At 56.0% G+C, this 21,466-nt stretch overlaps 1 protein-coding gene across 1 annotated transcript in view; it reads right to left on the bottom strand.

Annotated features, from left to right (window-relative positions):
* Window positions 1-2,483: 2,483 nt before the first annotated feature.
* ABCC6 (ATP binding cassette subfamily C member 6) overlaps window positions 2,484-21,466 on the bottom strand; it is a 50,174-nt gene continuing 31,191 nt past the window's right edge. Inside the window, exons 20-31 of the mRNA XM_069486885.1 lie at window positions 20,524-20,599; window positions 19,267-19,387; window positions 17,376-17,583; window positions 15,352-15,662; window positions 13,854-14,053; window positions 11,754-11,880; window positions 10,595-10,696; window positions 9,995-10,141; window positions 8,727-8,885; window positions 8,480-8,646; window positions 6,359-6,553; window positions 2,484-6,140 (exon numbers count right to left, since the gene is read on the bottom strand). Coding sequence (XP_069342986.1) covers window positions 6,032-6,140; window positions 6,359-6,553; window positions 8,480-8,646; window positions 8,727-8,885; window positions 9,995-10,141; window positions 10,595-10,696; window positions 11,754-11,880; window positions 13,854-14,053; window positions 15,352-15,662; window positions 17,376-17,583; window positions 19,267-19,387; window positions 20,524-20,599 — 1,922 coding nt within the window. The 3' untranslated portion in view covers window positions 2,484-6,031. The remainder of the gene's footprint in view (window positions 6,141-6,358; window positions 6,554-8,479; window positions 8,647-8,726; window positions 8,886-9,994; window positions 10,142-10,594; window positions 10,697-11,753; window positions 11,881-13,853; window positions 14,054-15,351; window positions 15,663-17,375; window positions 17,584-19,266; window positions 19,388-20,523; window positions 20,600-21,466) is intronic.

The following is a 21,466-nucleotide window of genomic DNA, read 5'->3' as shown; positions in this document are numbered from 1 at the left end:
AGTGGGCCAGATTGGGCCTGTGGGCCACAGTTTGCCAACCTTTGATCTAAAGGAAGAACATTCTAGGCGGAGGGCACAGCCCAGGGTAAAGGCCCCAAAATGGGAACGCAATTACTGAATTTGGAGGCTAACAGGAGGGCAGTGGGCCTGGAGGTTGGAACGGAGGGGACAGTGGTAGGAGAGGAGGCTGGAAGACTAGATCTTAGAGTGCCACGTATCCACAGTGAGAATTTGGCACCTGTTCTAAGAGCACTGTAACGCCATGGGAACATTTTAAGCAAAAGAGTGACATGCTGTTTTTAAAAGATCACTGAGTACCTACTGTGTGACAGGTGCTATGTTGGCACTTTTGAGTTCCAGGGGGACATAGAAATGAGGTCAGATGTGGGCTGTGTTAGATCCTACAGGACTTTGTGTGTCAGGGGTCGGCAAACTCTGGCCCATAAGCCAAATCCAGTCCCCTGCCTATTTTTATGATAAAGTTTTGTTGGCACACAGCCATCCATGCCTATCTGTCTTCCTGTCATCTCTGGCTGTGTTCACACTGTAGATACAACAGAGATGGGGGGTTGTAACAGAAACCACAGGGCCCACAGAGCCTAAAATATTTACTATCTGGCCCTTTTAAGGTTGCTGACCCGTATGGTAGACTATGGTAAGATCTTTTTCTTTTGTTCTGAGTGTAATGGAACAATGAATGTGAATAATTGACACTGTTGTCATCATTCCTGTTCCCACCATTATTGATGGCTGGGGGTAGAGATTAAGGACATAGCCTCATAGGAATTTGACATCGACCAGAAATAGGGAGTGAGGATGGGCAGCCTGCGGGAGGACTACTGCACCAGTCCTAGCAGAAGTCGTTAGGGGCCCGACCCAAAGCAGTGGCTTGCCCCGGTGGGCTGCCAGGGCCACAGGGTACCAAGCCCTTTCCTGCCCTCATGTCTGAACCTCTCCTGCAGGGTGATCGTCCTGGACAAAGGAGAAATCCGGGAGTGTGGTGCCCCCTCCGACCTCCTGCAGCAGAGAGGACTGTTCTACAGCATGGCCAAAGATGCCGGCTTGGCGTGAGCCCTAGAGCTGGCACGTCTGGTCAGAACTGCAGGGCCAGTGTGCCCGTGTGCAGGGACGTCAGCATCCTTGGGAAACCGAGCCGTCTATACTGAAACCAAAAAAACAGAAAACCAAAACTCATCCAAAGCAGTCGCAGCCACCATCAGGCCGCCTTCCTGGAATCGGCCGTGAAGACACAGGAGAGAGACGGAGATGTACCCCACCCGAAACACGCACCCCCTTGCCTCTGGCACCCTTTGGAAACACACACGCGTGCTCTCACGCTCCAGGAGTGCAGGCTCGTGCCCCTGCTGCTTCCTTCAGGGAGGTTTCGGTGGCCAGATGGCCAGAGGAATCAGTTGCATAGAACATGCTAGTGACCAAATCCAGCCAAAGTCTGTGGATTCCGAGTCTTCGAGCGGCTCCTGGCCCTCCAGCTCCCCAACGTCCTTGCCTGGTTCTGCCCAGAAAGCTTCCTTTCCTCGGGGCTGCCTGGTGCAAGTCACTCTCCCCGCTGGGCAGTGTCCCAAGGGTCTGGATGGTTGTCCTGCCAACATCTGGTCTTCCTGGGCTTAGACGCTGGGGACCGACCTCCCAGAGCTGCCTCCGCTCGGCTCGCTTCGGAGGCCGGACGTGGCCTTGTGTACCCACACACCTGTCCTCATCGAAGGGACTTGGCTGGACTAGCGGACACCGGGCCGGGGGCTTGTCCCTTAGGGCCGACTGCCCAGCTTGGGCTCGCCTGGCCCACACTCCAGCCTTCCCCTCCCTCCCCCACCCCAGCCTCTTTCCTGTCCTCCTCCAGGTGCCCGAGAGAGGAAGGTTTGCCAGTGGCTATGACACATCCGGAGCAAAGAGCACGACGTACCTCCCACGTATGCCCAGTTGGTACCAAAAAGAGTCCCTTTGAGGCTTCTCCTCGTTTTTAGATTTTCATTTCTCAGCATTGGCATCCGGTTAGCTGCCAAGGGGCAGCGCGGCAGAGAACTTGACGTTTAGTTACGAATTCTCTTCTAAGGACCAGAAGAGAACCCATCCTTGAATATCAATGATTTTTTCTTTTTTTTTTTAAGTACTGCTCCTGGGAGAAACACGGTCTCAGGACTTTACTTTCTTGGAAGGAAGGATTAGGCCAGCGGGCAGCATCCCCAAGGAATAGCTGAAAGCCAGGCCTGCATTGGACACTTGGTCCCCGTGTTCCTGGAACCAAACGGAGGAGCAGAGTCCTGCGATCCTGTGCTCAGGTGTCTCGGTGGGAGAACAAAGTGAGACCCAGGCCGCAGCGCGAGCCGAGTGCGGCCCCCGCGTCCACTCGCTCTGAATTACTGTGCTGACTGCAAACCCAGAGCGCATCTTTCTTTGAGGCGGAAATATTTATTTTTTTGTAAGTTATATCATTCTTTCACATTAGATAAAGCAAGTTTTTTGGGGGGTGGGGGCGACGTCTTTTTGTAACGACTTACACTGGAAATGGGAACATTTGCAGTAAAAAAATATATATATTTTATTTCTTTCTAAATGACTGTTCCATTTTCTTTGGGGCAGTGGCAGAGGTTCCAGCCCTGTCCTCTGGTAGAGTCAGGAGGTGGCACCTTCCTGTCTGCTTCTCTTCTTTCCCGTTGGCAAATGCGTCACCTCTAGCGGGGGCTGTTGTCGGTTGTCAGAAACGGCGCATCTAGAGGCCGGGGATCGGGTGGGGTTTAGTGGGGGGGGGGGACAGCACTACGACAAGGGGGACACCGTGAGGGCTTCGGGGTCCGATAGACCTAGGCCGGGTCCTGCTTTGTCATTTGCTCATCATGTGACCCTGGTCACTTAGCCCCTGTGCCTTGGTTGCTCTGTCTGTAAAAGGAGGCTGATCCTACCTCCCTCGTGGGGCTATTGCAGAATTGAGCAGTGGTGTGTGTGGTCCGTGTGGCCTAGGTCAGGTTCCTGCACCTGATTGCAAATCCCACGTGCCCAGAATGACTCTTGCAAATCCCTTCGCGTCAGGATGGGTGAGGCTGTGCTGCGGTAACAAATCAGCTGTGAAATCTCAGGAGATGCAGGGTTTGTTTCTTGCTCCTGCGGTTCTGGGTGAGGGTCAGGCGCTCTCCGGGGTAGCTGTTTTCAACGTGGCCGCGGATCTGGCCTGTCCTGGTCTTCTGACACTGGAAGGGAGAATGGGCGGCGCACACCGGCTCTCCGCAGCTCAGAGCAGGAGTGACGCGGGGCGGCTCCACTCACAGCCCGTGGGCCCAAAGGAGTCGCGTGGCCTCGGCCAAGCCACAGAGGGAGCCGGGAGCCTGTGGAGGAGGAGTCTTCCTCCCTGTGCTGACTGACGTGCCTTCCGAGTTTTGGCCAGTGAGGTAGTGAGACTCAGGTGTTGGGTTTCTGACATTGAATCCGGTGTGCTGGGCGGTGAGGGATGGCCGTATGTGGCAGCCACCGCTTCAGCCACCCCCTACAGCCACACCCCAAGTCCACGAGCGGGTGGGACGTTTTAGCACTGCCAGTTTTCCCTCGGGTGTGGCTGTCCCTGATTGACGTTGTTGGCCTATGTCAGGGACCACAGTACGAGATGCTCAGTAAGAAGCTCGTGAGACCATGACCGTTGGAATTAGTAATATTTGGATCTGCAGGTGGGGGTGGGGTGGGTCTTAATTTTACACGTGAGATGTGTTTCTGTCTCAGAGCCTGAGCCTGAGCATTCACATCCCGGGTCAGATCCTGAGCACGTCCCTGGGAGTTCCCGGGTGGGTGCTGGGCTGGGGCATCGGGGTGCTCCTGCCTCCAGCCGCCCCCACCCACGGTCTGCTCTCAGCCCGGCAGCCGGGGGGATCCCGTGAAAATAAGCAGCTGCTCTGTCGGTCCCCCGGCTCCCTGCTGTCTCTGTCCCCAGCACCCTCCTCTGGCTACCACCTGCGCCTCCATGTTGTTCTTCCAGGCTCCTCCCTCTTCCCTGTCTGTTCCAGAATGGCAGCTCCATGAGTGCTGAATCCCCGCCCGAGAGCGCGGGCACATGGCACGTGGCACGTGGCACGCAGTAGTGACGGGCTGCTCTGCCGGGGACAGAGCCCTGTGCTGATGTTGGAGTCACTGTGGCCTCTCGGGAACGTGCCCTTCCAGGGCCGCGGTTTCCTCGTCAGTGTGGCCGGGGCTGTGGATGGCTGGTCGTGAGGATGAAAGCAGGTCAGGAAAGGCACCCAGCACCGTGCCCGGCCCCGAGGACACCTTCACACACGGTGGTCACTCATCTGTCCCTCCTGTGACACAAGCCACAGTTGCTGAGCCTGTGCGCTGCGCCAGGTGCTGGGGAAACGCGGTGGACAGACATATGCGAGTCCCTGTGCTCAGGGAGGAAAGGAAACCCCTTCCCACCTCTGTCCCCATGGTGGGATTCCAGAGGGGAATCCAGTTGTCGGAGAGCTAATGTCCTGGAGCTCGGGAACGGGCCACGTGGCCCGACGGTAAGGTCGTGGGCTGTGAAGCCAGATGGCCCAGGGCAGAGACGCCTTATACCCTGCCTCGGTTTCCTTATCTGTCCACGGGGCCTCATGGCCTAATCATAGGTCATCCGTGAAAATGGCGTGATGGTAGCACCTTCCTCACCGGAGCAGCCCAGTTGCTGGTGCTTCCCCCTCTGGTGGCGAGGGCCGGCTGGAGGGCCTGCGGCAGGTGTTCACAGCGGCGTCTGGCGCGGTTGTGTGTTGCAGTGACAGGTGGATGTGGCGAGGATGAAGAGCCCCCTGGGGCAGCGCTGGCCCAGGAAGGTCTGTGTGGCCTTGCTGGGTCTCACTGTGTTCCACCCGCCCGCCGGGCCTGCTGGCCAGAGCCCATGGCGGGGGACTTAATGGCCCGGTGGCCCTGCTGGCTGGTGTCCCGGCCACCGTGGTGCGGGCTCAACAGCAGCCCCGGTAACAGGACTCGCAGGCACCGGCTCCCACGTGCCGCCCACCGTGGCCCACACGCGCTCTCTGGTGTATGAAGGCAGCTCTGGTGGCGGCTGCAGCAGAAGCATGAACAGAAACATTCTGGCTCCCCCAAGCAGGTGACGTGTGGCCTTTAGCAACCCCATGGATGACAGGAGCCAAGTCCTGGGCATTGTCTCCCGGTGGGGCTGCGGTGTCCTGGCTCCTCCGTTCAGTGTTGGGAACAGAACATGCGCAAGGTACTTGCCCTGCCCAGAGAGGGCCGCGGGGAACCTGGGTGTGTCCTTGGGGCTCATCTCGGGGTGGGGGGCGGGGGGCGGGCAGAGCAGCAGGAGGCTCGGGCAGTGGCTCTGGGTCCTCCTGGCACTGGAGTCAGATGGGGGAGCCAGGCCCCGACAGAGAACCGGTCAGCCGATGCTCGGGATGGGAGGGATGGGGGGAGGGAGGTGGGTGTGGTGGAAAAACGGCCACACGGGGGATCCTTACGGGGGGATGGGCGATTTTGTGCTCTCACTGTGGTGAGGGGTGCCTGGGCATGTGATGCAACTCTGTAGAATTAAATACAAATGCGTGCAAGTGGGAAGTCTGAACAGACGGGTGTACTGTGTCACTGTCCTCAGCCTCGCTGTGATATTGGCTAGAGCTGTGCGAGAGGTCACCTGTGGAAGAAATGGGCCAAAGGGTATCTCTGTATTACTTCTTACAACTTGTATATGAATCTGGGATTATCCCAGAACAAAAGGGTTAAATTGTAAAAAGTACACACACCACCCCCAGCCCTAGGCACGCTGGTAGAATGGTGGGGGGGAGCCAGGCCCAGGCATGTCCTTGTGCCCCAGGTGAGTCCAGGCTGAGAGCCACTGCGACGCTGGCACCAGGTGGACAGGGCTGGGGGCCCCGTGTCTTCCGCAGTCTGACGCTCTGTGATAATCAGCCGCTTTCTCCGCTGTTTTCCTCCCAGAGAGCAAAGAGGGGTCTAGACTCAAGATCGAGTGGAGCCACCGATGACGCCCAGGTCACTGGCCTCTCCAGGGCGCTGCAGGTGGGGACGGCTGAGGGGGCCTGGCTCAGACCAGGCCTGACTCCTGGGCCAGCCTGTAGAACAGGCCCTTCTGGGCCAGCAGCTGGGCCGGGCTGCCGCTCTCTGCCACCTGCCCCTCGTCCATGACCAGTACCCTGCAGGAGAGAGGGACACGGGGTGGTGCTTGGCCACCAGCCCAGGCACACGGCAGCTCTGAGCGCTCGGCGTATCTGGGCTGAGGTTTGGTCCCCAGAAGTCCCGCTTTCTGTGCGGCTTCCTGACCCCAGCAGACGGGTCGGAACATGTGCGGGGCACGTGGCCCCTTCAGGGCCCCTCCAGCTCTACGCCCTGAGCCCTGTGGCCGGGACCTTACCGGGCGCAGTCCATCACCGAGCGCAGGCGGTGGGCGATGAGCAGCAGGGTGCACCGGGCAAACCAGCGCCCGAGGGACGCCTGCATCTGCCGCTCCGTGCCGGGGTCCACGGCAGCCGTCGCCTCGTCCAGGACGAGGATCTGGGTTTTCCGGAGAAGGGCACGTGCCAGACACAGGAGCTGCTTCTGACCCACACTGGGAACAGGGGGACAATCAGGCCGGACGTTCGTGTGCCTGAACTTCACGACCTCCAGGGTGTGCTCACACGTGGGTGTGGAACAGCGCAGAAACAGGGTGCCGTGTGTGCACCCCACAGTGGGGTCTGCGGTCTGCAGGGCAGGTGGGAACCCCCGTCCTGCCGTCTGTGAGCAGGCTGATGTTAGGCAAATCATTCAAACCCTTAGTGCCTCAGTTTCCCCGCCTGTGACAGGGCTACTTTGTATTCATGGCTATTTCTATTCTGTGGGCTTCACCATGTGCCAGACACATGCTAAGTGCTTGTGTATAGATTGGCTCAGTCCTCAAAGTGACTGCAAAAGTAGATATTGCTCTTCTCTTGAGAGGGGGAAGCAGGTACAGAGCAGGCAGGTGGCTTGTCCAAGGTCCCAAAGTTAATGGTGGATCCAGCATTTGAACCCAGGTCCTCTGAGTCCAGAATCTGTGCTATTAATGGGCACTTCCTCGCTGAGTGTGGAGATAAGTCATATAAGCGTCTGCTTGTCACAGGCAAGCCCGTAACATGAAGCAGTTTCCCCTAATTACAGGGGGGAGGTTGAGATTCAAGGTCATGCGGCCAGTGATGGGAACTGGCCCCCCCATGGCTGGGCCGTTTCCCGCCATGCTCTGCCTCCCGGCGCGGCAACCCCTTCCACCAAGCACGTCTCTCGTGACAATCAGAACCTAAGATGGCCGTGCAGGTGTCAGGGTGGCCGGGCCCGGCCCCAGCCTCACCACCTACAAGCTGGGGGCCCCCGGCAAGTCTCGGGCACAGATTCCAACTCTGTGAAATTGGAATGCGAGAGTGTGGCTCTGAGGATTAAATAGTGTTTCCTGTGTGTTGGGCACCATTTGGACAACTTTACACTTAATGTAAGTCACTTAATCCTGGCACAGGTCGGTAGGTGCTTTTATTCTCATTTCACAGATGAGGAAACTGAGGCACAGGAGAGTAAGTGGGGAGCCTGGTGTGCATGCTCTCACCCCTCCAGTGACATTGTCACTAGTGCCGGAAACCGTCACCTTCCCCAGGCGCTCAGGGGCAGACGGGTTCATGAGTCCAGAACATCTTGGTTTATAAAAAGGCACAACCTGTACACCTAGGAGCGCAGCAGCGCTAGGTGGACACAACCCAGACAGCCACGGACAGAAGGACGGACAAGTGCGAGGGGATCTATCCAGGTAATGGATTACTCAGTCTTAAAAAGGAAGGAAATTCTGACTCATGCTCCGTGGGTAAGGCACAAGGACATCAAGCCGAGTGAAATAAAGTGGTCACAAAAAGACAAATAACGTATGATTCTACTTATATGAGGTATCTAGAGTGATCAGACTCGGAGACAGAAAAGAGCATGGTGCCTGCCAGGGGGATATGGGGAGTTATTTGATGGAGACATAGTTTATTCTGTTGTACAACAGTGTGACTGTACCTAACACTACTGAACTGTACACTTAAAAATGGTTGAGATGGCTAAGTTTTTAAAATTTTGTTTGCCAATTTCTATAATATAGAGATGTTTAATTTTGTGTGTATTTTTCCACATTTAAAAAATTTTTTTTTAAAAAGGCATACACCGTACGTTACTTACAGCCCCAGTGGGTATGAGGTTAGTGCCCAACGTCAAACACGGTATTTTTGTAGCAAACTAAATACTTAAATACTGAGCGGGATAACGAAAGACTATAAGTAGCCTCACATCAGTCGAGGGTGGGTTTTGCCACCAAATAAATTTAGGAAGCTAATTTGGGAAAGAGAAACTTGGTAGTCGGAGACTGCGCTGGAGTTTGGAATTGCAGATCAGTGACTTGTCATTATTAGGAGAACGGGGGCGGCAGTGCCCTGGGGCAGAGCCTGGCCATCCGCCCCACCCCCCTGCCGGTGCAGGCCGTGGTGGGGGACCCTACCTGAGGTCCTCGCCCTCCTCGCCGCACTCGTACTGCAGCTGGCCCGGCAGGCTGGCCACCAGCGCCTTGAGCTGCACGGTCTCCAAGGCCGCCCAGATGGCTTCGTCCGTGTGCTCCCGCAGTAGGTCCAGGTTCATCCGCAGAGAGCCGGGGAACAGGATGGGGTCCTGGCAGCGAGCGGCAGGTCAGAGCAGACCCCAAGCATGCCTCCCACTTATGCCGCGCCCCCCTCCCCCCCCAGCCTCACCTGAGGGATGATGGTGATCCTGGACCGCAGCGTGTGCAGCCCCACGTTGGCAATGGGAACCCCGTCGATCCAGACCCCGCCCTCAGCTGCCTCCTGGAGCCGCAGCAGGCCCCCGGCCAGGGAGGACTTCCCAGCCCCCGTCCTGCCAACGATGCCCACCTGCCAGGAGGAAGGAGGGCAGGGCTGGCTCTGCCCAGGTCCGGCCAGAAGAAGGCAGGCCACAGCCCAGAGGGTTCGGGGGACCCTGGGTGGGACTTGACTGGGGTAATCAGAGAAGGCTGCATGGAGGAGGGGATACCTGAGTGGAGTATTCAAGGATGAGCAGGAGTTCAGGAAGGGGGAGGACTCCAGGTAAACCCCACCCAGCGTGTTTGCAAGAGCAGAAGCTTGTTGAGTTTACGGCACCCTGTGCCCAGAAGCAGCTGCTCCACACGTGCTGGCTAAGCCCTGGCAGAGCGATGAGTGAGGTAGGGAGCTGGGCAGGGCCTTGAATGGCAAGCTCAGAAATTCAGACTTTCCGCTGCGGGAAGCTGGGAGCTGGAAGGCTTTGAGCAAGGGAATGACGTGCTGGGTCATTCATGCTGATAAAGCCCCAGGAGAACAGATCAGAAGCGCTGAGGCAGGAGCTGTTGGGAGCCTGGAGGGGGGACAGTGAGGGTGACAGGGAGGAAGTGTCTGTAGCGGGGGACGGTGGAGAGGGCTTTAGTGCAGGGGCCTGACTGGGCATCTGTAAAATGGGATAATACTCGCACCTGCCTTGTAGGATTGTCGTGAGAGGTAAAATGTAAATAATTAATAAAAGCATTAGTAAATATCCTGTAGCACTTGGCATGAGCCAGGCACTTAGTATGTGTCAACTCCAACTTCACAGCAACTCCATGAGGCCGACATTATTATTCCCATTTTACAGATGGGCAAACTGGGACTGAGACATGAAGTGACTTGCCCCAGGCCACCCAGGGCAAAGCCGGGAACCACCCCCCCATTCCAACTGGATAATGTCTGTGGAACATTTAGCATCTTCCCCAGCACATACTAGGTGTTCAGTAAATGTTACAGGAAGAAGGAAGGTAGGAATGGACTCCTCATCGGGGGACACCTCTTCCTGAGCGGCCACCACATGGAAGCAGGCTTGTGGGGGACGAGGATCTGAGGGTGTGGGGGATCGGAGGTGGGGACACTGCGGAGGTGGCTGGAGCTCAGGGCCTGGAACCTGGGACCCTCGGGTCTGTCATCCGTGAAGAGGACGTTTCCGGAGAACTGCTCACCTTCTCTCCCGCGTGGATCTTGAAGGACACGTCCCGTATGGCCAGCGGGAGCTCGGGTCGGTATCTCAGCCCAAAGCCCCGGAACTCGATCTGCCCGCCGCGAGGCCAGGGGGGCCGAGCCGCGCAGGTGGGCAGCCTCCAGGGGGCCTGGAGCAGGAGGGGACACTGGGTCAGAGAGACCTTCCTACAAGGGTTTTCACAAGATGGCCCGCCTCTCTGAGCCTCAGTTTCCTCTTCTGCAAAATGGGCATATTTATTGCTATGTTATAGGGTCGTTACAGAATTACACAAGACAGGGCGTGGGATATAGCAGTGCTAGGAACACATAGCTGGTAGAGTAAAAAATGCTGGTGGTGGCTCCATTTAATCTTTTATCTGAGAGCTAGGAAGCAAAGCAACCAGGGTTTGAGCTGGCGCCATAGGGCAGGCTCCTAACCACTGCTGCCACCCTGGCTGTGACTCTGGCCCACAGCAGTAGGGCTGAGTGTGGGGAGATAAGGGGGCAGACCCCAAAGCCCACAGCAGATGTCAACCTGGGCCCACTGCCCTGCCTTGTAGGTCCCGCCCGGGGCACAAGCCCTGCCCCGTCTCCCCCATCACCTCCTTGGGCGTCCGCGCGTAGTCCTTCATCCGCTCCACCGACACGATGCTGCCCTCTAGGTCTGTCCAGCTGCGAACAGCCCACTGCAGCGTCTGGGTCACCTGGTGCAAGAAGACCCCCCCCCGGGGGCTGAGTTCAGCAAGGGTGCCCAAGGGCTGGCATCGGCCCGGCTGGCAGACCCAGGGGAGCAAAGATGCAGGACTGGGGCAGTCTGGGGACCAGGGCACGGGGGATGGGATTTGGCTGCCACCCACAAGACCCTGACATTCCTTCAGTAGAACCAGACACCAGCTTGTCTGAACTGTCTTGTACAGGTGGGGAGACAGGACCAGAGAGGGTGTGTGGCCCTCCCAAGGACACCCAGCAGGACCCAGGCCGGCTGGTTCCATTCTGACAGCTTCCCCGGAGGGCCTGGGCCTCGCCTGAGTGCCCGTCACACTTGGAACTGCTCTGAGCTTGCCCCGGGGCCTGTGAGCAGTGAGGGGTCCGGCCCTGCCCTCCTCTCCCGCCACTTCTGCCTTCTTGCTGTCCCCCCTTCCCCCAGGGCCTGTCCTCCTGCGGTTTCCTTACTTCCTCCAGGCCACAGCTCCTAGTCACCTCCGCAGAGAGGCCTTGCGGGAGTGCAGTGAAAACATGCCCTCCCCCTCCCCCCACCTCGGTCCTCTCCCTCCTTCCTGCTTAAGCTCAGTTGCCTCCACCGTCAAAGGAGGGTAATAGCCTCCCTGGGGGGGTCAGGGGCGGGGTTACATGAGTTAATATTTATAAAGCCCTGAGAACAATGTCTCCTTCATAACAAATGCTACTTCCATGGTTTTAAATACATGTTTTCATAGGTATCATGCCCTGACATTACATACTGTTAACAATGCACTCAAATGCACTTTGCAGTATATACTTGGTCTCAGCTAGTCTTTATGACATCAGAAGGGACGGAGTAACTGACCCATTTTTCAGATGAGCATGAGACTCCAAGAGGGAAGACTTTGGCCCCAAGTCCAGCAACGTCACCTCGGCTAAGCCCAGCCCCTGTAGAGCTGTATTTCTCTCCCTGTAGAGCTGTGGCAGTTTGGACTCGAGACTTTGAAGGTGCCGCCTTCAGGGGCCTGTCTGTCTCTGGTTCCACCTGCACCCCCCAGGCAGGTTGGGGGGATCGGGTACCTGGAGGGCAGCGGAGACAGAGAAGCCCACGAGGCCGGCGCTGAGGTGGGCCTTGCTCAGCACGGCGCCCACGGCGGCCACGAACACTAGGCTGTTCCCCAGGAGTTCCATGTTGGCAGCGAGCCACCTGCACCGGGAGCCAGGAAGCAGCGGGGTTAGTGGGTGCCACTGTCCGCAGGGACCTGCTTCTCTGGGTATGAGGACTCACTGTTGTACCAGCCCCATGCCCGACAACGGCCTCTGCAACCCAGGCCCCACCCGAGCTGGGAGGGGAAGGTGACACTGTCCTCTGTTGCTTGCCTGAGCCCGGCTCGGGGCCTGGCACAGTGTTGGTGCTTAGCAGAGCTTTGCTGTGCTGCTGCTTTCTGTGCCTGGGATACGCCAAACCCTGTTCCCCGTGGAGCTGTTCTGGCCCAAACCCTGACCTCGGCCTTCATGTGGCCAACATCTCGACGCACAAGTCGGCTCACACATCCCGTCCTGGGAGAGCCTTCCCTGACTACAGCGCCCTGTCCTTCACAATAGTTATTTCTGTGTAACTAACCCGTTTAATCAGCCACCGATTATTGGTCTCTACCAGCAGATCACAAACTCCACGACAGCAGCAACCTCGTCTGTTTCATTCACAGCTCGAGCCCCAGTACCTAGTACAGGACCCAGCACGTAGTAGGTGCTCAACAAATATATATTGAATGGATGAATAAATACGTACCCCTCTTACTGACTTCCTCCTCTACTATTCGTCCATTCACTCATTGAACAGATACACATTGAGTACCTACTATGTGCCAGGCATGTTTGAGATTCTGGGGACACGGCTGTGAATCAAACACATAAAAATCAGTCCTCAGGGAGCTCTGAGCTCTCCTACATACGACAGCTAATCCTCCTAACACAAGGGGAGGGACTACTGTTGCTCCCATTTGACAGATGGGGAAGCCGAGGCTCAGAGGGTTGGGTACTTGCTTAATTTCCCACGTGTAACACACACCAGGATGTGAAGCCACATCTACCCGGCTGACACCAGAAAGCACACACTCTCTCCGACAGGTGGTGGTTCTCAGTGAGCCAACTAAGGGAGGAATAAACGGACAAAGTCCCACCTCGGTTCCAACACTCCCTAGCGGGCTGACCTTGGAGGGTCTCTTCTCTTCTTTGAGCCCATCAGTACGATGAAGTAATATCTGGCTGATTCCAGATGAGACTAAATGAGATACACCATGTACAGCACAGAAATCATTATGCTGTGCACACAGTAGGTGCTTTTTAAATGTTCATAAGGTCCCTCTTCCCGAGGCCAGGGCCCCAGGAAGGGGCAGGTCAGGTCTCCCAGGAGGCACGTACAATTGTGACACTGCCCATGGTTACAGGCCTGAGAGCCCCAGATGGCTGGCACCTGGGCAGAAAGGAACTCACATTTATTGAGTACCTACTGTGTGCTTGATCCTCTCCATACTCTGGCACCAGGCTGCCCGGACCCAATCCTAGCTCCACCATGCCTTAGCTGTGTGACCTTCGGCAAATTCCCAAACCTTTCTGCGCCTACGATTTATCATCTATAAGACAGTCTCTGCCTTGTGGGGTTAACAGGATTAAATAAATTAATCCAGCTAAATCGCTCAGCACAGTGCCAGGCACGTAGTAGGCATATTACAAATCTCACCTATGAGCCTACGTATTTAATCCTTGTAGCCACTCCACGAGGGTGACCAGTTTGACAAATGAGGCTCAGAGAGGTTATGTAACTTGCTGCAGACTGGCCAGCAAGTATGTGGCAGAGCTGGGATTTGAACCTGTGTCTATCTGTGCTCCAAGCTTGTCAGGCTGAGGTTGCTTATATAGCTGCTTTGTCACCAAGGCAATGGAGGCTTCTTCCCGTAACTCCTGCTCGCTTGCCGTTGGGGATGTCTCAAGCTAGGTTCCATGTGCCCACAGTGAAAGCCAAGAGACTGTGTGATCAAGCCTCAGCTATGTCCCCGACGGGCTGTGTGACCTGGGTGGGCCACTCGACGTATCTAGCCACACAGCACGTCCTCAGGTCTCACCCCCCGGGGACACAGAGGGATTATAAGGTCCTGTCTGCCCCCGGCCTCTTCCTACCTGTCGGCCACCAGTCGTGGGAAACTGACCCTCTGGCTGTCATCCACGCGGGTGTCGCTCTGATCCACGAAGCGTCCCTGGGCTCGGAACGCCCTGACCACCGCGCTGCCCTGGAACGTCTCGGCCACATGGGAGCACACGGACGAGTAGCTGGCTGACTCCAGGCGCTTCAGCTGGCACGAGCTGGCCACATACAGGCTCTGCGGCAACATGGGGAGGAGAGGGGAGCGGAGAAGCGACACACACACAGAGTGGTGGTTTCCAGAAGCACACAGAGCCCCACGTACAGGGTTCCAGACTAGGCTCTGTTACCAGCTTGCTATGTGACCTTGGACCAGTTGCTTGCCCTCTCTGGGCTCCCATTTCCTTGCAGAATCAGAGTGCCACAGTTCTTTCGAAAATCACCTTCCAAAACCTCCAATGCCCCACCCCAGAACTACTGAATCAGGATTTCTGGTGATGTCACCTTGGCTTTGATGTTTTAAAAACCCTTGCCGGTGAGTCTAATGCAGAGCCAGGGTTGAGAAACCACCAGTTTAAATATCTCATTTCCCAAGACTGAGGCCAAAAACTTCATTTAGGGTTGGTGACTGTGGGAACAAAACCATAAAGGGCAACAGTGGCAGTTGGCCCAGTCAGAGTCACTCATTAAACCCGGGGGTTACAGGCCAGGTGCCAGGCAATGCACAAAGATGCACTGTTATTTGGTTTCCGGTTGCAAGTTGTGTGTGCAAGTTCAGGGATGGGCACGGGACCCACAAAGGGCCAACCAGAACCTTCCCTGGGATTGATACATGAATACTGCGCTGGAGAAAACTTTTCTTTGTGTTGCTAACACGGGGTGACGTGAGTACAGGGCTGTGGGTGGCCATCAGATCTAGCCCCGGGAAAGAGAGCGGATCCAAAGTTAGGCCAAGCAGAGCTAAGCCAGTGGTCCTCAAACAGCATATATCAGAATTACTCGGTTAGTTAAAACCCACGTTTCTAGGTTCCACTGCCATGGTGTCTGAGCCAGGAGGGCTGCTCCTAAGAATCTATGTCTCTAACCAGGTGACACTGCTGCTAGTCCTGGGACCACAGTTTGAGAAGTGCAGAGTGAAAATGTGGGGAGAGTAAGGGTGTCCTGGTGACAGCTGAACCCTCTGTCCCCAGGAATGCAAGTCATTAAATTCTTTCTTTTAAGCTAATTTAAGCTGGTCTCTGGCCCTACCAATGGAAAGACTCTAGATTAATGCTACAGTCTCTGACTACAGTACTGTAATACTACAGTCCTCGCAGTGCCCTCGTAGCTTCCAGATAATTGGAGCAGCAGCTGCAGCAGGATACAATGTTAGATGTTAAGAACTTTGACGTCTAGTGCAGAAATTAGAAACACACTGTAGTGTCTCCGCCCCTGGGGGTTATTCTGGGCCAGCCCCAGATGCCCAGCTCGACAGAGACAGGGCACTGGCTGAGGTGACCTCAGCTGGACCTGGGAGCCTCCCGGACCTCCCCGTACCTGGAAAACAGCATAGAGGAGCAAGAGCGGCACGATGGCCACGATGGCCAGTGGGGTGGCCACCGCCACCACCAGGACGACCTCCAGGAGTCCAAAGGCGTAAGTCAGCAGGGACCGGAGTTTGTCTGGGATGTCCACATCCACCATGTCTGTCTCCTTGGAGAAGCGGTTCAGCAGGTTCCCGACGGGCGTCCGCTCAAAGAAGCTGACGGGAGAGCGCATCACGTCCCACAGGAGCCTCCGGAAGAGCAGCGTGGATGCCTGGACCCCGCCGAGGAGCACAGTGGCCATGGCGGCAAACAGCCCGACGGCTGCGGAGGGAGAGGAGGTCAGAGCACGAGGCATGCGGCCCTGCAGGCGCCTCCCTGCATGGCCTCGGGCAGGTGTCCCCTACTGTGCCATGGTGGCACCTTATGGCTTGGCCACCTGGTTCTCTCTCTGTGGACCCACCCTGTAGTGGATTGAACAGTGTCCCCCCAAAATCCACGTCCACCTAGAATCCCAGAATGTGACCTTATTTGGAAATAAGGTCTTTGCAGATGTAATTAGAAATCTTGAAATGAAATCACCCTGGATTTAGGATGGATCCGAAATCCAATGACTGGGACTTCTAAGAAGAGACGCTGAGAGAGACAGAGCAGAAGACATGAAGATGGAGGCAGAGATTCAACTGATACATCTGCACCCCAAGGAACACCAGAGATTGTTGGCAATGACCAGAAGCTGGGAGACAGATATGGGGTGGTTTCTTCAGAGCCTCCACAAGGAACCAACTTTGCTGACTCTTTGATTTCAGGTTTCTGGCTTCAGAACTGTGGGACAATCAATTTCTTTTGTGCTAGGCTGCCAAGCCTGTGGTAACTTGTTATGCAGCGGCCCTAGGAAATGAACATACTCTACATCCTTCCCCCAGGGACCAGACTGTGTGCTTGGGATGGGGCTCCCTCCACCCCTTGGCTCTGGAGTGGGGCAAATTTCAACCCTGGTCAACCCCGACCACTGTGATTGGTTCTGGGATGAGCACGTGACCCAAGTCAGGCCAATGAGAGTGAGACCTGAGATTCGCTAGAACTTTTGGGAACGAGGTACTTGCTCTTTTGAGGGAGCTGTGGAATATCACCTTGCCACCTGGACAGGAAGCTGTGTTGAGGAGCCTACCTGGATAGGAAAGACCTGAAGCAATTTCTAACAGCCTTGCAACCCCTGGATCCAGCCATACCTGAAGCTAGGGATCTATGCATACCAGTCCCTTTTGCCAATAAATGCTCTTATTACATAAGATCATTTTGAATTGGAGCTGAATTTTCTGTTCTTTGTATTAAGAAGAGTCATAACTGATTGCTCTGTCTGGGCTCCAGTCTCTCTCCGTCTTTAGGGGACAGTAAGGCTTGCCCTTGGCTGCCAAATGAGGGGTGGGTGTGAAAGGACGATGAAAGGGGACTGTGCCACCCAAATGGAGATGCGAGTTAGTCCCAGGGCTCAGATGACTCCCACAACTCACTGTCTAATTCCTCTTGACTAAACAACCTTTTGGCTTGAGTCCTCTACTGCTGGTCTCTGGCAAACAGGTCTACACATACTTAGGACTAGAAGGGTCCTCAAGTTCAGGCCTGATGCCCCCTTTACAGAGGACAACACTGGGCAGAGTGTACAAGGGAGCTGGCTGCATTCTTTCTTAGAACTGCATGTGCGTTATCTCAATAAACATTTCTATGTTTTTAAAAAGGGAAGACGGGGTAGTGGCGGTGGTGCACTTGTTGGGGAGGGTCTGGCTCTTTCTGGAGGTTTGGAGAGCATGAAAAATCACCAGCAGGCAGACCTTGGAGCCGCCCTCTGCTGGTGGATAGGTCTGGGAGAGATTCTAGAGGTTCCAGAAAGGGAGGGATAGGCCCTGTCGGCCAGTCCCATCTTAAGGACTCGGGTGTGTGCTTTGGTCCAGGATGTCCTGCACAGATGTTCGGGGAGAACAGAGTGAGCAAGGGAGCTGGGGGGAGAGGAGGATGAGGAGAGTGGGTGAGGCAAACCTTGGAGACAGCCGAGGAGCCCGAAGACCCCGCCACGCAGGGCTGCCTGCGGCTGCCGCCCGTCCACGGCGGGGTCGTCGGCCCACAGGCTCAGCCAGTAGCCGCGGCAGAAGGAAGCCACTTGCTGGCAGAGGAAGAGGAAGAGTATGTAGAGGCAGATGGGGGCGCCCATGGCCCGCAGGTAGGTCAGGTGCATGGCGGCCTTCACCTGTAGCACACGTCGGGGGAGAGGGTGGCAGAGAGAGGCCCCAGAGGGAGGGGTGAGTTGGGGCAAGGCCAGGGGAGGCTCCCAGGAGACACGCCGTGGGGCAGATCTCACAGGCCTCTCAACACCTGTCCCGGGAGCACCGTCTCCCCCGCAGGCCCCGCCTGGCTGCAGGACCCCCTTCTGCTACAGGACCCCCCGTTGGCCAGTGACAGGCTGTGGGGCTTTCTGGTTTGGGAGTGTTTTCTTGAGCATCTCCTGTGCATCAGGCATGTGTCTCTATGCTCACGGTAAGTTCCATTCCACAGATAAGGAAACTGAGGCACAGAGAGGTTCAGCCACTTGCTTAAGGTCCTGCTCCTGCAAGTCTGAACTTCTCTGCACAGCTGCAGCCAGAGAAAACTTTTGGAAACATCAGTCTCATCGTATCTTGCTGTCGCTGGCCTGTCTGTGGCTTTGTCTTGCTCTTAGAAGAAATTCCAAATTCCTTGTTTCACCCCCACTGCCTGCCTGGGACCCGCTTCCCCTCTCGGGCTTAGCGCCTGCTCTTCCCTCTGCCTGGAACCCTCTTTCTCCTGCACGTTGCATGGCCGGGTCCCTCGCCTTCGTCCTGGCGGCTCAAATGTCACTGCTTAGAGCATCCTATCTAAGCAGACCGGGACCCTCGGTTGGTCTCCATTTCATTGATCTTCTTTGCATTTTGTTTATAGAACTTACTGTTATTGGATGTTACCTTATTAGCCTAATTGTTTGCTGTCTGTCTACCCTCCCTAGCATGCAACCTACACCAGGCTTAGCCCGGCACAGCGGGTGCTGGGTGGATGTTTGCTGGGTGGATGAGTGGGTGAGTGGGGGGCGGATAAATGAGCGGGTAGGTAGGTGGGTGGGGGGGATTGGATGGAAGGACAAATGAACGAACGGGTGGACACACAGACATATAGGTGAGTGGATGGTTGGGTGTTTGGTTAGGCGGGTTGGATGTCTGGATAAACGAGTGGGCAGATGGAAGGGCAATGGGGTGCATGATGGGATGGGTGGGTAGATGGACACAGCCACATAGAAGAGGAGAAACAGGACGAGCTTCCAATTTGGACTGATCTAGATTTGAGTCCCAGGCTGGTCACGTGCTAACGATGACACCATGGACAAGTCTCTTAATTTTTTCTTTTTTTTTTTTTTTAATAGACGGGGTCTTGCTGTGTTGCCCAGGCTGCTGTGCAGAGGCACATCATAGCTCACTGCAGCCTCGAACTTGTGGGCTCAAGTGATCCTCCCGGGACTACAGGCACACACCACCATGCCCAGCTAATTTTCTTTTTCATTATTTTGTAGAGACGAGGGGTCTCACTATGTTGCTCAGGCTGGTCTCGAACTCCTGGGCTCAAGTGATCCTCCCACCTCGGCCTCCCCAAATGCTGGGATTATAGGTGTGAGCCACCGCGCCCAGCTTAGTCTCCTAAACCTGTAACACTTCAGTTTCTTCATCTCTGAAATGGAGCCATCACCATCTATTTTTTAGAGTGGTTGTGGATTAAGAAATAGGAAGGTCTAGAATCTTACCAGGAACACAGGAGGTGCTCAGTAAAGGTATCACTGCCCCCGCCAGTGCTCTATCTCGGGGGAGGCCTTGGGCTCCCCGGGGGCAGCGGCAGAAGGTGGGGAAGGCCGGGGACAGCTGGCGGTTACCCTGCCGTACTGCACGCTGTCCTCTGCCGGTGGTTGTCCTGCCACGTCAGGGTCGTCTAGAGGAACCCCTGCCTCGGCTTCCGCGGTGGTGCTGTCCTTCTCAGAGACCGACCTGGTGGACCTGTCATTTGGAGGAAATGAGGACAAATCAGTGTTTCTCCCCGCGGGGGCCGCGTATGCCCAGCCTCAGGGCCACGGCCCGGGGGTGCACTCTCTACCCGTTCATTCATTCCTTCATTCAGCTGACAGATGGAGCGCCACGTCTCTGGCCGCCCTTCCCCTTGCGTGCTGCCGGCTAAACGCCATCCCTGCCCCAGAGCCGAGCCTGTTCTGCGGATGCCATTTCGGCCACTGAGCTTGCTCGGCCAACTTTGCAACTCCCTTCTCAGAATTTGCACACTTTGGCCTAAGCTTTGCTGCATCGTTGTGCCCCTACTGTTTACCCTCCGATGTGTCAGCCTAGCCCGGCAGAATGTCAGTTATGCACAATCCAAATGCTAAAGACTTTTGCAACGTTCCTTTCCTCTGCGGCTGAGTGCGCTAACCAACCTCTGTGCCTCAGTTTCCTCCACTGTAAAAATGGAGGATATTAATGGATACCACATACCTACGTACGCACATCTACCTACCTACCCATGTGATTGGGGGCTGTGAAGACAGCGGGCTTGCCCGGCGTGCGACTCAGCAGCGCCCTCAGGTGGCTGGCTGGGGCGGGCAGGGAGGGGCTATGCCCAGCCCCAGTGATCCCCAAAGACTAAGGCCCCTCAAAGCGCCCCCTACACCCCACCCCGACAGCGGGCACTTAAGCTCAGACCGCCTGGCGGCCAGGGGCCCGCTGTCCTGTCTCCCAAGGCCTGTCTCCGTAAGGAGGGTGGACTCCAGCTGGCCTGTCCCCCTGCGGCAGCCAGCCCCGTGGAGAGCCCGTAACCGGCCTGTCAAAGCACAGACAGGACCTGGTGTGGCCAGTGACAACTATGGGGAGGGTGTGTCTTTGGAACCAGCCCCGCCCTTCTCCAGCAAGGAGACAAACCAGCCTCAGCCCACTTGGTGGCATCACACTGGAGGGAAAATGATTCATTCCTGAATTGATTGGCAACTGTTTCTGGTGAATTATCTCTCCGCTGAGCACCACGGGGGCGCTTAGCAGGTGCTCCCTCTGTCGTGGTTCTGGCCACCCCGACCTGCCTGGGACGCAGGTGGGCCCAGCCGGCGCTGCTTCAGCCTCCGCCCCTGCCCTCCTGAGCACGGTGGACTCACCTCTCCGGTCTGGGCTGGCGCCTCCTGCCTGCAGAGGAGCCTCCGGGGTCCTCACCGCTGCTCCCAGGCTCTGTTTCTGCAAAGTCACGGGAGTCTTGTCACACCATGGGGGCCAGACACTGGCCCTGACGCTCACTGGCTCCACGGCCTTAACCTCCTCTCTGAGCCTGTGTCCCCTGCTCCTGCCGCCTTTCCAGCGACCTCGCTCAACCCTTCCTGGGCCCTTCCAGGAACATTATTCATTCATTTTCTCATTCATTCTTTGATTCAATCAGCAAATATAACTGCGCATTTGCTATGCATTTGGGGCTGAAAACACAGCAATGAACACTGTACAAAGTCAAGTTGCCTCCATTTAACCTGACACCCTTGCTCAAGTGGTTCCTTGTGGCCGGAATGCTCTTTTTTAGTTAACTCCCACCCACTCTCAGGTCCCATCTTGTCCAGGAAGGACACCCCCCCCCAACTGTCCCCAAGGCTGAGCCAATAACAGCAGGCAGTGCTGTAGTTTAAACCAAAAACCTGTAAGCAAGAGATAACGGCTATTGGAAGCGTCTGAGATTTGGGGGGTTGTTTGTTACACAGCATCATCACAGTGAAAGCTGACTGATACAAATGGGCAAGTTCTATCCTCAAGCTCCAGATTGGTGATATTGTGAATCAACACTTAGGGTTTTTACCAGGCTGGGCCGGTGCTGAGAAGATGTTCTCAGGAGAGGCAAAGCCTAAGACGGAGCAAGACCTGGGTGTGAGTCTTTGTTTTTTTTTTTTATGGAGGGGCAGCTTAAAGCCTACTGATTATAAAACATTCTCTGGAGTCATGTTGCCTGGGTTCGAATCCCAGCACTGCCACTTCTGAGCCATGTAGCCTTGGACCAGTTCCTTAACTTCTAGGCCTCAGTTTCCTCATCTGTGAAATGGAGATAATCTTAGTGCTAACTGT

Source organism: Eulemur rufifrons, chromosome 14, assembly GCF_041146395.1.
Source record: "Eulemur rufifrons isolate Redbay chromosome 14, OSU_ERuf_1, whole genome shotgun sequence".
NCBI classification, from domain to species: Eukaryota; Metazoa; Chordata; class Mammalia; order Primates; family Lemuridae; genus Eulemur; species Eulemur rufifrons.
This window is presented reverse-complemented; position numbering and strand designations above follow the sequence as displayed.